This window comes from Hevea brasiliensis, chromosome 12 (genome assembly GCF_030052815.1).
Source record: "Hevea brasiliensis isolate MT/VB/25A 57/8 chromosome 12, ASM3005281v1, whole genome shotgun sequence".
Classification (NCBI taxonomy): Eukaryota; Viridiplantae; Streptophyta; class Magnoliopsida; order Malpighiales; family Euphorbiaceae; genus Hevea; species Hevea brasiliensis.
This window is the reverse complement of record NC_079504.1, coordinates 22,631,541-22,646,443: the sequence shown is the minus strand read 5'-3', so window position 1 is coordinate 22,646,443 and position 14,903 is coordinate 22,631,541. Positions and strand designations below refer to the sequence as shown.

Below are 14,903 nucleotides of genomic sequence, written 5' to 3'. Positions count from 1 at the left end.
TGTGCTGCCATTTCAGGGTGCATAGGTGTTGTCTATGTTGCATGTCCTCTTCCAAATCTTGCTCATATTTGTCTAATCTTGAGGCAAGAATTTCTTGGATCTAACTTGCTTCAACTTAATTATATGGACAACAAATGCTTCCTGAACGTGTGATTGTTGTACTTATTATTATTCTTTTTTCGAAACATATAATCAACCTATCCTTTATAGATAGCTTTTAGTCTTTTGCTAATATAACACAGCACACAAGGACAACTTTGGCATCGTGGCAAATGAAGCCGTAACCATTGATTATTGATGTTTGCCTACTTAATAAATAGTCAAAATTTATAATCTTGACAAATTTTCAGGCAGAAATCTTTTTTTTTATTGTAAAAATTGATTCCTTAGATTTGAAGTTCAATCATTAATTGATTGATGATTTTGATTTAATTCGATATCATAAAAGAAAGTTATTAAATTTGAATTGATATTTAATTAAATAAACTATTAAATAATTCCATCAATTATACATTCCTAAGTCGAAATATATAATTATTATATTAATAATTAAATTAGAATGAATAAGATTATTTTATTAAATTAATCAGTAAAAATTTAGTAAAAAGCTGTTATGTGCAAATTGCCATCCATTACTATTGGATATCAATATTACATTTTCCTGCTAACACTTATACGAGGTGGTTTTTTTTTTTTTTTTTCAATTCATTTCATTAACAAATAAATAGTGGGCAAAAGCCCATCAAATCAGTTTCTGTACAACAACTCAAACCCATAGAGCCAGGTCCTAGGAAAATCACAAACAACCTGGCGAAATCACCGAACACCCTACTGCATAAGGGAATAACAAAAACCGCCATAACCGCAAAGCAGCAATGCCGGACAACCCTAAGTCGGAGCTGGTGCAGTGATTGGGAGAGAAGGATTAGAAGCATCAAAGGTAAACTGCAAAACTCTGAAGCACAAGATCAATTAAACTCAGTCATAACTGAACCTAAACCACCAGAGCCAGCCGTCCGTAGCATTCCCGAAGGAGAGGGTGGATTGAAAACGTAGAGGTGGTGTTTTGATGCATACATTTTGCATAATCATTCAGGTTTAATTTCATAGCCATTTTATTTGATTATTAGTCACTTTTAGCTAATTTCATTAGTTATTTAGTTAGTTTTTCATAATTGTCAATTTTGGATTAATTTGTAATTTTTACTTTGTTTTGTAGGAAAAATGGTGTTTTTGAAGGACTGAAAAGAAATTTTGCCATTGAGGAGTGACTTCTACAGCCAAAGATGTCAAAAACAAGTTTTCAAGTGGAAATATGCATTGACAAAATTGCGCATAACTTGCCGCATAAGCTATGCAGATCCGCATGAGGAGAAGAAACATTGTTCCAACACCTGCCGAATTGTGCATAAAGAGAGTGCATAGCTTATGCAGATTCACGCCTCCCTTATGCAATCTCACGGAAATGTGCATAACCTATGCGCCAAGTCATGCAGTTTTGCATAAGTGAACCAGCTTGAAAATCGCATAAGGATGCATAACTTATGCGATCCACTTATCTGATCCCACAAAGATTTCATTAATGAGCTGGCAGAAGATTCCCTCAGAAAATCCCTCCTAAAACACACCATTTTAGGGCTCCATGTCAGAAAATGCTATAAATAGCTCCATTTCCCATTTTAGAAAGGGGAAAAACAAGTAGAGGAAGAAAAGGAATAGGGGAGGCAGCAGCTGAAGAGTCACAATCATCTCCCACTCTATTTCCAACCAGATTTGGAGATTTCTTTCTTTTCTTACATTTTTCCTGCATTTTTAGTGTTTAGTTTCTTGTTTCTTAGCTTAGATTAAACTCAGAATTTCCTTATAAACTCAGAATTTCTTGTAAACATTATGGATAGTGAGTAGTTTTACTTTGATTCTGGAGTAAGGGATGTAATATTTTAGTTATTTTTGTGGATTTGAACTGAGTTAGTCCCAATTTAATGAATTTATGAGGTTTAATCCATTTCTTGTGTGCTTATTCACATGCTTAATGAAGGGCCCCATTAAGTTATGTTCTTAATCCTTGGTTGAAGCACCGAAAGGAGAAAACTAAGTGATAGTTAATCAAGAAATTGGACTTAATTAACTTAGATCTAGAAATAGACTAAGGGTTAAGAGGGTTTTAATAGATTGATTAAAGAACCTAATGGGTCTTGCTTAATTTTAACTCCACGAAAGTAGGATTAAGTTAATTAAGGCACTCTTTGTCTCACTCGAAAGAGTTTTCAAAGGATTTTAGAATTAATCTCCTTTAAACCCATAAATTTCATGGATTGGGCTAGCTAGGGAAAATCCCAAAATGACTTAAATATGAACCCTTAACTCCAGAATCATCTTTCATCAATTATTGCTTGGAATTTTACTTTTGAGTGTTTAGTTTAATCTCATTTTATTAATTTTCATTATTATCAATTTCTTTATTTTGCGAATTATTAAATTAGTCATTGTTTGAATTTAGTTTTACATTTTCATACCTTATGCTTCAAATTCCTAAATTTCTTTTATTAATTTGATTAAAATACAATTTTAACATATTTTATTTTACATAAAAAATTCAATCATCAACACAACTCCTTGTGGGAACGATATTTTTTTCTATACTACTTGAACGACTCGTGCACTTGCGGTTGGGACACATCAAGTTTTTGGCGCCATTGCCGGGGAGTTGTTTGTTTAAGATTGAATTCTTGATTATTTTAGTTGTTTATAGTTTTATCTTTGTTATCTTTTCATTTTGTGTTTGTTTTTTTTTTTTTTAGGTACTCTTAATCTTTTATGAGAAGAGCTAGAAGCACAAGTAATACATCCATATTATTTAATACTGAAATTGAGAAGTTTTGTAGAGCCAACAAGAAAGAAACTAGAAGAAGAAAAGAAGCATTGAGAGCAGCTGAAATTGAACAAGAAATGGCTGAAGAAAGAGTTGGAATTGGTGGTGGTAATGCTGAAAATGATCGAAACAATGAAAATGCAGCTCATGGTGAAGAAGTTGTAAATGCTAATGTGCCTAAGGGAAGTATGATGGATCATGCATTTCCTCATTTTGATGACTTAAGAGAGAGTATAGCAAGACCAAGAATTGATGCAAATAGTTATAAGATGGATTTTGGAGTACTACAAATGATTCAGAATTCTCAATTTGGAGGTCATCCTTCAGAAAATCCTCATACTCATCTTAAGAAGTTTGTTATGATCTGTGACATGCAAAAGCAACCAGGAGTGTCTGATGATGCAGCAAGGCTAAAATTGTTTCCATTCTCTTTGAAAGATAGAGCATTGGATTGGCTTGATTCTTTACCTCACAACTCAATTACAAATTGGGAGCAGCTCACTGATGCATTTCTTGCCCAATACTTTCCACCTGGAAAAACTCAAGAGTTGAGGAATCAAATGATTGCTTTTAGACCAAGAGAAGATGAGACTCTTTATGAGTCATGGATGAGATGGAAGGAGTTGGAGAGACAATGTCCACATCATGCCATTCCTAAATGGATGATAAACCAAAATTTTTACACAAATGTCACTCCTGCTATCAGAGGAATCATTGATGCTCAAACTGGAGGGGAATTCATCATTAAGCATGAAGATGAAGCTTATGAGTTGTTAGAGAAAATAGCAAAGAATACTCATCTTTGGAGTAGTCCAAGAGGACCAGCTCCAACTCAAAAGAGGCAAGCTGCTGGAATGTATGAGCTTGATCCATTCAACATGATCAATGCCAAATTTGATGCACTCACTAATGTCCTTGCTAAGAAAATGGAGGATTTAAGTATGCTAGTCAGTTCATCATCATGCTCTGGGAATTCTCAACAAGTTACTTATGCAGAAGGAACAATGAGCTGTGGAGTAGATTATCCTTCATATGCTTGGAGGAATCATCCAAATTTTTCATGGGGGAATCAGCAAACTCAAGCTTTAACTCAGAACTTTCCACCACAACAACAAGGGCATCAATACCAACAACCTTGGCAACCACCACCTAGTTTTCAGCAAAAGAATGCAAATCCTGCACCTCTACCAAAACAGTAAGAACAAAGTTCCACCACAGAGGCTTTATTACAACAAATTCTTGCTAATCAAACTAAGCGTGATGAAGAGATGAAAGCAAGGCTGGAACAAATACAAACACACAATAGGATGCTGGAAAATCAGATTGCACAACAAGCACGCTCATCAAGTACCAAATCTATGGGGAAACTTCCTAGTCAAACAGAAAATCCAAGGGAGCAATGTCATGCCATCACACTGAGAAGTGGTAAAATAGTGCATACTGAGAAGAGTGAAAAATTTGAGAAGAGAGAAAATGAGAAAGATGTTGAGAGAGATGAAAAACAAAAGAGTGAAAAAGGGAGTGCAAGAAAAGGTAAAGAGGAGGTTGGAGAGAAAGAAGAGAAATATATACCTCCAGAGCCTTACAAGCCACAGCTTCCCTTTCCACAGAGATTTCAAAAAGCCAAGATTGATAAGCAATTTGGGAAGTTCTTAGGGTTTTAAAGAAGCTATATATAGATGTGCCTTTTATTGATGCTCTTTCCCAAATGCCTTCTTATGCTAAGTTTTTGAAAGAAATTCTCTCAAACAAAAGAAGACTTGAAGATTATGAGACTGTAGCCTTAACTGAGGAATGCAGTGCTATCCTCCAAAGGAAAATTCCTCCAAAGCTCAAGGATCCAGGGAGTTTTTCAATTCCATGCCACATTGGAGAATCATGTTCTATAAAAGCTTTATGTGATTTAGGGGCTAGTGTAAGCCTTATGCCCCTCTCTATCTATGAGAAGCTCAACATGGGAGATCTTAAGCCGACCCACATTTCTCTTCAGTTAGCTGACAGATCAATTAAGTATCCTGAAGGGATTTTGGAGAATGTGCCTCTAAATGTTGGGAAATTCTACATACCTGTTGACTTTGTCATATTGGACATGGAAGAGGATTCTAATATCCCAATCATTTTGGGGAGGCCTTTCCTAGCTACAGCTGGTGCTTTGATTGACGTGAAAGGTGAAAAACTCACTCTCAGAGTCGGAGAAGATCATTTAGTCTTCAACATTGGCAATGATAAGAAGAAGCAACATGAAGATGTAGACTCTTGTTTGAGAATTGATATAGTTGATGAGTTAGTAAAAGAGCACTTTAGAAAGAGCTATCCGAAGGCTTCTCTTGAAAGTTGTCTTATCCATGAAGGGAGTATCAATGATGAAAATCCAAAAGAGGTTGTATTTGCACAACATTTGAATAGTAATCCACTTTGTCCTATGGCACCAATCTTTCAAGTTGAGCAAGTGGAGAAAAGTGAAATCAAGCAACCATCTCTCAAAGAAAAAGATGCACCAAAGGTCGTCAAGAAAGAAATGGTTGGATTTTTAGACAAAGCAACAAGGATCTTCTCATATGATGGAAAGAAAATGAAATATAGATTCATTGAAGAACCTATTGGAAACAGAGGCAATAAATTCCAATTTCAGCCACCATGAAACATGAAAAGAGTCTAGCTAAGGATTATAAATTAGCGCTCTTGGGAGGCACCCCAAGTTCTTTAATTTTGCTTTTGTTGATTTACTTTTATTTACATTACTTTTGTTTTTATCTTAAATCTCCCCAAATTCAATTTTTGACATTGTTGAATCTTGTCCCTTGTAGATGTATTTCAATGAAGAAAGGCTGGTGAACTGCTGGGGAGTGATTCTTAACTTGAAAATTTTATCCTTTAAACTCTCCTAAAAACTGATTGGTTTTTGCTGCCTAACCTATGCAGGGGCTGCTATCTGGTTTATGCAGAGGAAAAATGACATTCTGCAGCAAATAGGGTGTCTGCAGCAAATTACTTATGTTCTTAGTGAGGTTGGGTGTGTAACTTTTAAGTATATGTGCTTTTAATATTAATATGGTGGTAAGTGGGTCATCTTTGTAGTTTTGAGTTTATTTGGGGTGTGAGATTTAAGATGAACATGCTGCATTTTCTTGGCATGATTTGGGGAATTCATCATTTGTAGATAAATGCAACTTTATGCAGATTTTATTGAGTTTTAATGTACTAAATGTTGATTTGCAGAATTTGAGTCAAAATGGCATGGGTCACAAATGCCTTTTATGCAAGATTCACTTTTACAAGCATGTGTGATGTAATTTTGATGGATTTTGTATATATTGATGTGTTTTTGGTGATAATTTCTCATGATTTATGCTTAATAGAATTATATTTCTTCATTCTAGGGTATTTTTTCACACTTGCAAATCATTTTCCATTGCAATCTCAATCTTGTTGAATTGTGCATAAGCAACTGCATAGCTTATGCAATCCTGCATAACCACAATTCTTGCCATTTTTCATCTCTATTGCAAAGTGCATAAGAAGAGTGCATAACTTATGCAATTCTGCATAGCCTCATTTTGTCAAAATTCATCTCTGTCAAACCTTGCATAAGTGAGTGCATGACTTATGCACAACTGTATGACTTCAAATCCTGCATTTTCTCTCTCTGCCGAAGTCTGCATAAGGAGGGTGCATGACTTATGCACTTCCGCATAACCAGAAACTCTGAAATCCAAAACCTACCGAGAGGTGCATAAGCAGAGTGCATGACTTATGCACAACTGCATAACCACCAACCCCAAATTCCAAAACCTGCCGAGAGGTGCATAAGCAGAGTGCATAGCTTATGCACAACTGCATGACCACATTTTCCAAACACCAAAATCTGCGGAGACCTGCATAAAGAGGGTGCATAGCTTATGCAAAACTGCATAACCACCAACCCCAAATTCCAAAACCTGCCGAGAGGTGCATAAGCAGAGTGCATAGCTTATGCACAACTGCATGACCACATTTTCCAAACACCAAAATCTGCCGAGACCTGCATAAGGAGGGTGCATAGCTTATGCACTTCTGCATAACCACCAACCCCAAATTTCAAAACCCACCGAAAAGTGCATAAGCAGAGTGCATAGCTTATGCACAACTGCATGACCACATTTTCCAAAAACCAAAACATGCCGACAGGTGCATAAGCAGAGTGCATATCTTATGCACTTCCGCATGACCACTCTCCCTGAAAGTCAAAAATTGCCGAACAGTGCATAAGGACAGTGCATGACTTGTGCACTTTTGCATGAGCTATTTCTCTGAAGTCCAAAGCAAGCCGAAACTTGCATAAGTTAGTGCATAAGCTATGCACTCCTGCATAATCAGTTTTTCACACCTTTTTATCACCCACCGAAACATGCATAAGAGAGTGCATAAGTTATGCACAACTCACTTTTCACTTATGCAGTTTTTACACAAACCCTGTTCAAATCAAATTTGTTTTCGGCACCATTTTTCCCACCTCCACCTCCCGATATTCCTGTTCACTCCTTTTTCCCCCCACGTCCATTTATTCCGGCATTACCTCTTCTCTTCTTCTCCACTCCTATTTTAGCCGCATTTGCCCTAACTTTTCTCTGCATCTTTCACTTTGTGCATATTTGTCCATACTCTGTATATATTTGCATGCTTCTACTGGTGGTTGCACATTTTCCCTTGCTCATCATCATGCAGCAGCTTTTGAATATACTGCATAGGCTATGAATACCCTTATGCAAATGTTACGCATAGCACTGCGATCCTTATTGCCACTCATGCGTAACATGCACCTTATGCACTGCACCGATGACACTTTACTCTGCATAACCTGTGCAGCTTCTTATGCATCCCCATTATATCTTGAATTCTCATCTGCTCCATATCAGGTAACTCTTAAATCTCACAATTCCTGGTAATTCCTGTTTACTTTGAGTTTTGATAATGCACTACTTGAGACATTGAGGACAATGTCTAATTTTGAGTTTGGGGGTACACATTTTGATTTTTGCTTCATTTTCACATGTTGAGTATAGAAGCATCTCATCCCATTCCATTTACATATATTGTAAATATTTTACATATACATCCTTACATACATATACATAACACATTTACACACACATTATACATCACTTAGAAATTGTACACATTGCACACAAATAGACTTCCTCCATTTAGTTAATGCATTACTCATTTTTAGGAATCATGCATTATGCATTAAAATCTTTTGCCAAATCCCTTGAGTATTGAAAAGCTACCTATGAGAGTGATTTGACTTACCTTTAGTTGGGCTTATGGATTGAAAGTCTCCTAAGAGGTGCAAGGTTTTGAAGTGTCTATCCCTTGCCTATATCTTCTTAGCCAAAAAGCCACCCAACTAGTCCTTTAGAGATTGGAGTGTTTAGAGGGAGTTATTGGATATAAGGTAGTCAAATGATGTCTCACCAATCCTAGAACAAATTTTCTAAACCTTTCGAGGCGAAATACCAGCTTGTACTTGAAAAGATAGATGATTAGGCATTCTTTGATTTAAACCTTCTCATTTTAAACCTTTGGCCCTTTTCCTAATTAAAATTGACCCTTGCAAACCCCTTTGAGCCTTTTTACCCCTAATTTTTCTTGAAATCCTTATTGTTACCTAGCCAATTAACCAAACACTCCAACCTTTTTCATGAGAATAATTATTTATAACATTAGGTACATAAAAAAAAAAAGAAAAAAAGAAAAGAAAAGAAAAAAATTCAATAAAAGGGAGAAGAAGTGCTTGTCATCTTGTAAAAGTGCTAGTATATGTGATTTTCACTATTGTCATTCAAAATGAAAGAAATCCACCCAAAGTATTAAAAAAAATGAGTTTGGGGGTGGCATTTTTAGGGACAATCATCAAAAGAAAATGACAATCATCAAAAGATACAAGTTTAAAGTATCAAAATGTCCCTCCATTTTTATGTGTTTTGTAAACTATGCTAGCACTTGACAATTCTCTTTGTGTATTTCTCTCCTCCATATATAAAAAAAAGAGAAAAAGAAAAAAATATAATAAAATAAGAAGTGTACCTTATGTTGTCAAGATTGAAAATATTCTCATGCTTTGAATCCTTTTTACCCATCTTTCTTCTTAGCCTCATTTTGAACCCCATGGCCCCATTACATCCCTAAAAAGACCTTTGATCTCTTGATAGTACTTGCTACATTAGTGGAGATGGGAGTAGGGAATTTGCCTATGGGATTGGAAAACTATTCATTCATTCATTCATTCATTCAATTCCATCATTCCATATAGAGACACTTTGACTATTGATTGTCCTAGAATTCCTTTTGAGCATGACTCTCTCTTTTGATTGGTTGGTTTGGGGATTTTGAATGATAATTGACTTGATGGCTAAGCGGTGAAAGCTTGGATAAGCATTAGATTCTTTGCATTTTGAAGGATGGGTATATGGATTGCTGGTATGGCTAAAGGTGTGTTAAGTTACTTTAATAGGTGATTTTCATAGCTCTTTGGATAAGGCACCCCTAAAAATTGCATCACACTTTAATGTTTGCTTGAGGACAAGCAAAAGCTTGAGTTTGGGGGTATTTGATGCATACATTTTGTATAATCATTTAGGTTTAATTTCATAGCTATTTTATTTGATTATTAGTCACTTTTAGCTAATTTTATTAGTTATTTAGTTAGTTTTTCATAATTGTCAATTTTGGATTAATTTGTAATTTTTACTTTGTTTTGTAGGAAAAATGGTGTTTTTGAAGGACTGAAAATAAATTTTGCCATTGAGGAGTAACTTCTACAACCAAAGATGTCAAAAACAAGTTTTCAAGTGGAAATATGCATTGACAAAATTGCGCATAACTTGCCGCATAAGCTATGCAGATCCGCATGAGGAGAAGAAACACTGTTCCAACACCTGCCGAATTGTGCATAAGGAGAGTGCATAGCTTATGCAGATTCACGCCTCCCTTATGCAATCTCACGGAAATGTGCATAACCTATGCGCCAAGTCATGCAGTTTTGCATAAGTGAACCAGAAACAGCCGAAAACTGCATAACTTATGCAGTCCACTTATGCAGTCCCACAAAGATTTCATTAATGAGCTGGCAGAAGATTCCCTCAGAAAATCCCTCCTAAAACACACCATTTTAGGGCTCTATGTCAGAAAATGCTATAAATAGCCCCATTTCCCATTTTAGAAAGGGGAAAAACAAGTAGAGGAAGAAAAGGAATAGGGGAGGCAGCAGCTGAAGAGTCACAATCATCTCCCACTCCATTTCCAACCAGATTTGGAGATTTCTTTCTTTTCTTACATTTTTCCTGCATTTCTAGTGTTTAGTTTCTTGTTTCTTAGCTTAGATTAAAGCTTTATTTCCTTATAAACTCAGAATTTCTTGTAAAAATTATGGATAGTGAGTAGTTTTACTTTGATTCTGGAGTAAGGGATGTAATATTTTAGTTATTTTTGTGGATTTGAACTGGGTTAGTCCCAATTTAATGAATTTATGAGGTTTAATCCATTTCTTGTGTGCTTATTCACATGCTTAATGAAGGGCCCCATTAAGTTATGTTCTTAATCCTTGGTTGAAGCACCGAAAGGAGAAAACCAAGTGATAGTTAATCAAGAAATTGGACTTAATTAACTTAGATCTAGAAATAGACTAAGGGTTAAGAGGGTTTTAATAGATTGATTAAAGAACCTAATGGGTCTTGGTTAATTTTAACTCCACAAAAGTAGGATTAAGTTAATTAAGGCACTCTTTGTCTCACTCGAAAGAGTTTTCAAAGGATTTTAGAATTAATCTCCTTTAAACCCATAAATTTCATGGATTGGGCTAGTTAGGGAAAATCCCAAAATGACTTAAATATGAACCCTTAACTCCAGAATCGTCTTTCATCAATTATTGCTTGGAATTTTACTTTTGAGTGTTTAGTTTAATCTCATTTTATTAATTTTCATTATTATCAATTTCTTTATTTTGCGAATTATTAAATTATTCATTGTTTGAATTTAGTTTTGCATTTTCATACCTTATGCTTCAAATTCCTAAATTTCTTTTATTAATTTGATTAAAATATAATTTTAACATATTTTATTTTACATCAAAAATTCAATCATTAACACAACTCCTCGTGGGAACGATATTTTTTTCTATACTACTTGAACGACTCGTGCACTTGCGGTTGGGACACATCATGTTTCAGTCTGTCTTAGCGTTAGGTCGGCCATTTGATGATAAATCCTATAGACTCCTTTCCATTCATCCTCTCCACAAAAGAAACACCATCGTCTAGCCAAGAATCGAACGAAACTAGTGCAGGTTAACTAAGCTTTGCCTTCACCTTTCATCGCCCCTGCACAAAACCAAAACTTGAAAGTTTTACGACCCAAGGGAAAGCCTGTTTGGAGAGAGAAAATACGACCTCTTCATCTACTCGCCTTTAGGGTAGGGAAGCCAACCGAGCACTCCTCGGCGCAACCAACAAGAAAAGGCAACGAAAAACGAGAAAAAATTTCCCTCTTAAAACAAGAGAGAGAAAATCCCTTCACTTGTAAGAGGTTGTATTTCATTTACTTGATCCAAGGGCCAAGTTGCGACATTTATATTCTCGTGCCAAGAAAATTTGGTAGGCATGGAGCCATCAGCCATGGACTTCTTCAGCAGTTGCAGTTTCCAAATATAAAATGGAATTTTTGGTACATTACTGTAGGCTGTAGCTGATACGCACTATAGATGCTGGCTAGCGACTGCAACAGTTGCAGAAAAAAGAGGACATGAAACTCTGTTCGCTAGCATCATGGAAATGAGGCCTTGGAGATTCTCAAATATTGAAGGGTCCTCCATCTGTTTATCTAACTAAGCCTATATACGAACCCAGAAACATAACCCTTGCCTCCATTAGAGGAGCTAGCAATTTTTCGTTTGGCGGCACTTGTTCCTTTCCTGATCTGGCAGTTATCGCCTTATTTTCTTAAAGAACCTAACATCTACAACCGCTTTCTTCTGCATATGCAAATCAATCATTTTCATTTCTCCTGAATCAGCATTCCTTTGTTGTAATAGTATAGCACCACAAGTGTGGGTATAAATATCTCTGAATTCCCATCGAGCCGAGGCTGGTAATTTGCTGGTAGCTAAATTTGATTAGGAGTATCTTGTTGGTGTCCATCGATCTCTGTTTTATTTTGTTGTTCATAAGATGCTTGTTTTAATTTTTTTTTTTAAAGCATTAGAAATATGTCTTTACCCACTCTAACCACTGGTTGTTTAATTTATTATTTTGAGCGACAGTAATCTGTAGTCATATTATGCTTGCTTTAAATTTTTTTAAAGCATTAGAAATATATTTTTGCCGACTGCAATCTACGGGTTGTTTAATTTATTATTTTGAGCAACTGTAATCTTGCATTAGAAATAGGAAACTGACAACAGACCCTCTCCAGACAACAACCCCACCTTTCCCTTCTCTTAATGCTCATTTACTGCTCCATTTCAGAACTTTGATTTTCACGAGGCATCCATAACTCAGAATCTAGTTTTTTCAAGGGAAAGATGTCAGAGAAAGACAAAGTATGTGTGACGGGTGCAGGAGGGTACTTGGCATCATGGTTAGTGAAGCTTCTTCTTTCGAAGGGTTACATAGTGCATGGAACTGCAAGAGACCCAAGTAAATAAATCTAATTCTTCTTTTACTACTGCTTCCTTATTAAAAATTGGAAACACAATTTCTGATTTGCTCGGCAGATTATTTCTTCCACGCAATCTTCAAAGGTTTCTTTTTAACTTTTTCTTCTTCTTCCGAAGGTGATAGCAAGAACGCACATCTAAAGAAATTGGATAACGCTGCGGACAATCTGAAACTATTCAAGACAGATTTGCTGGACTATGAAGGCCTTTGTGCTGCCATTGAAGGGTGCACTGGGGTTTTCCATGTCGCTAGCCCACTTCCACCTCCCAGTGAAGCTACTCTCAAGGCAAGATTTCTGTGAATTCAATTTAATTCCTTTCCAACTCAGATTTAACTGTTGCATTCTAAACCTGCCATTGACGTGAATCGTCAAAAAGAAAAATCAAATGATAATGGTTCCAATATTCAACTTTTTAGATGGGGGAATGGTTAGGCTACCCATCTATCCTTTGATTCCAATAATTGAAATGATATTTTGCTTATAGGCAAAGGGTTATGATAACTTTCTGCAGGAAGAACTAATGGGACCAGCAGTCACTGGCACGAGAAATGTGCTGAATGCGTGCTCCAAGGCTGGAGTGAAGAAAGTTGTTGTTGTGTCCTCTGTTGCTGCTGTTCTGCTAAACTCAAATTGGCCCAAGGATAAAGTCACGGATGAGTATTCTTGGTCTGACTTGGAATTTTGCGAGGCAAATAAGGTGTAAAAATTTCTAATAGATCTATTTATGAACTGAAATTCTTTCTGGCTTAACCATTATCTGCTGCACCCTTCTTCAATTTTATGGTTACTTCCCAGTGTCAATCATAGGTTAATATTCTTGTTGTCAACTCCAGTACCGGTATTTCCTTGCGAAAACGGCAGCAGAGAAAGAAGCTTGGGAACTTGCAAAGAAGAGCAATGTAAACATCATTACGGTTTGTCCTTCTCTAACTATAGGCCCACTGCTGCAGCCAACCATGAATTCCAGCAGCTTATATCTCCTAAAGCTATTGAGAGGTTCTCATTCCAAAGTCATTATTCCTTTAATTCATGGATAACTTCAGTAGAATTTTCTTGGAAGAATTTAATTTTTCCTTGTGTAAATATCTCGGTCATTTGTTTTTTCTTTATTACAATTTGGCGTGGAAACAGATGGATCTGAATCAGAAAATAATAGAATCATTCCTTACGTAGATGTGCGTGATGCAGCAGAATCACTCTTGCTAGTATATGAGAAGCCTGAAGCAGAAGGGAGATATCGATACATATGTTCATCATGTGATATTAGAACTCAAGACTTGGTGGACAAGTTGAAGTTGATGTATCCTCATTACAACTACCCCAAAAGGTATATTGAGATTATATCTTACAATCAGTTAATATATGCTATCCAACTGATTGCTTTGTGTGTTTACAGTTTTATTGGAGAGGCGATGTTAGTGAAACTGAGTTCGAGGAAGTTGCAAGATTTAGGATGGAAATACAGGCCATTGGAGGAGACGCTTGTGGATACTGTGAGAAACTATGAAGAGAGTGGCGCCCTAGGACCTCTGTAAAAATCTTGCTTGCAAATTATGGTGATTGTTGAGGGAAAAGTTGTCTAGTATCATTTGCTAAGCTTCTGTTTGTTAAAGAAAAAAAGAACAGTGGACGGTGTTATATGCTGCCTTGGTGTTTTGAGTGTTTCGGCGTTCCCTCATAATCCCAAGCATGTGTATAAGATGTATAGTTCAATATGGTTTGATAAAATAAAATTTATGTTTTTGAAGTCAACATTTGAGTTTCCATGTACTTGAGTGCAATCATTGCAACGTCAGGATGATGAACCCTTGGGAGGTTCATTTTGGTTGCCCCTAACTCAAATTGCGAGTGGAAGTACCATTGGAAAAACCCTTTGTGACTGGGTTTCAAAATATCAAAGCTGATGGCAGTCTTCATTGGGTTAGTCTGCGCTACGAGAAATTGCCTGACATTTGCTATAGTTGCGGTACTCTAGGCCAATCAAAGTAGAACATGCTCTCAAAATGGTAACCACAATGAAGAAGAAGGAACATTTTTTAACAGATCAACTTATGGCCCATGGTTGAAGGCAAAAACACCTGTCAACACTCCTTTGAAACCAGTTGTGACTCAAAACCAGGTCCCTCCTTCCATCCTCCACAAATCATCAATCCTGAGGCCTCAAGATCACCAAATTAACCTACACCAGCCGATTGTTGTACCTATTTTACCGGAACCAATGCCTCCAAGTCCTAAACAGGCTATCCAACCCAACATAACCTAGCAAACTAACACCACAAATTCCGTAACCGTGACCTTACCTTAAAAAGAACCTCCATCAGCCATGCAAGTGTTCACA

At 36.4% G+C, this 14,903-nt stretch overlaps 1 protein-coding gene and 1 non-coding gene across 2 annotated transcripts; one reads left to right on the top strand and one right to left on the bottom strand.

Moving 5' to 3' along the window:
* The first annotated feature begins 762 nt into the window (after positions 1-762).
* LOC110641113 (cinnamoyl-CoA reductase 1) lies at positions 763-14,317 on the top strand. Its single transcript, XM_058131265.1, has 7 exons — positions 763-940; positions 12,373-12,543; positions 12,681-12,850; positions 13,077-13,262; positions 13,399-13,561; positions 13,697-13,892; positions 13,962-14,317. Exons 2-7 carry the CDS (start codon positions 12,429-12,431, stop codon positions 14,098-14,100), a joined length of 969 nt encoding a protein of 322 aa, XP_057987248.1. The 5' UTR covers positions 763-940; positions 12,373-12,428; the 3' UTR covers positions 14,101-14,317.
* LOC131171592 (small nucleolar RNA R71) lies at positions 3,417-3,524 on the bottom strand. The gene has a single exon (XR_009142252.1). It is a non-coding gene; the product is annotated as a small nucleolar RNA R71 (small nucleolar RNA).
* Positions 14,318-14,903: the final 586 nt, after the last annotated feature.

What these genes read in the sequence shown, in the direction of transcription:
- LOC110641113 (XM_058131265.1), top strand. Translation starts at nt 12,429, where the DNA reads ATGTCAGAGAAAGACAAAGTATGTGTGACGGGTGCAGGAGGGTACTTG. An exon ending in TGGAACTGCAAGAGACCCAA is followed by an intron (nt 12,544 to 12,680) that starts GTAAATAAATCT and finishes CTTCTTCCGAAG; the next exon opens with GTGATAGCAAGAACGCACAT. An exon ending in CCAGTGAAGCTACTCTCAAG is followed by an intron (nt 12,851 to 13,076) that starts GCAAGATTTCTG and finishes AACTTTCTGCAG; the next exon opens with GAAGAACTAATGGGACCAGC.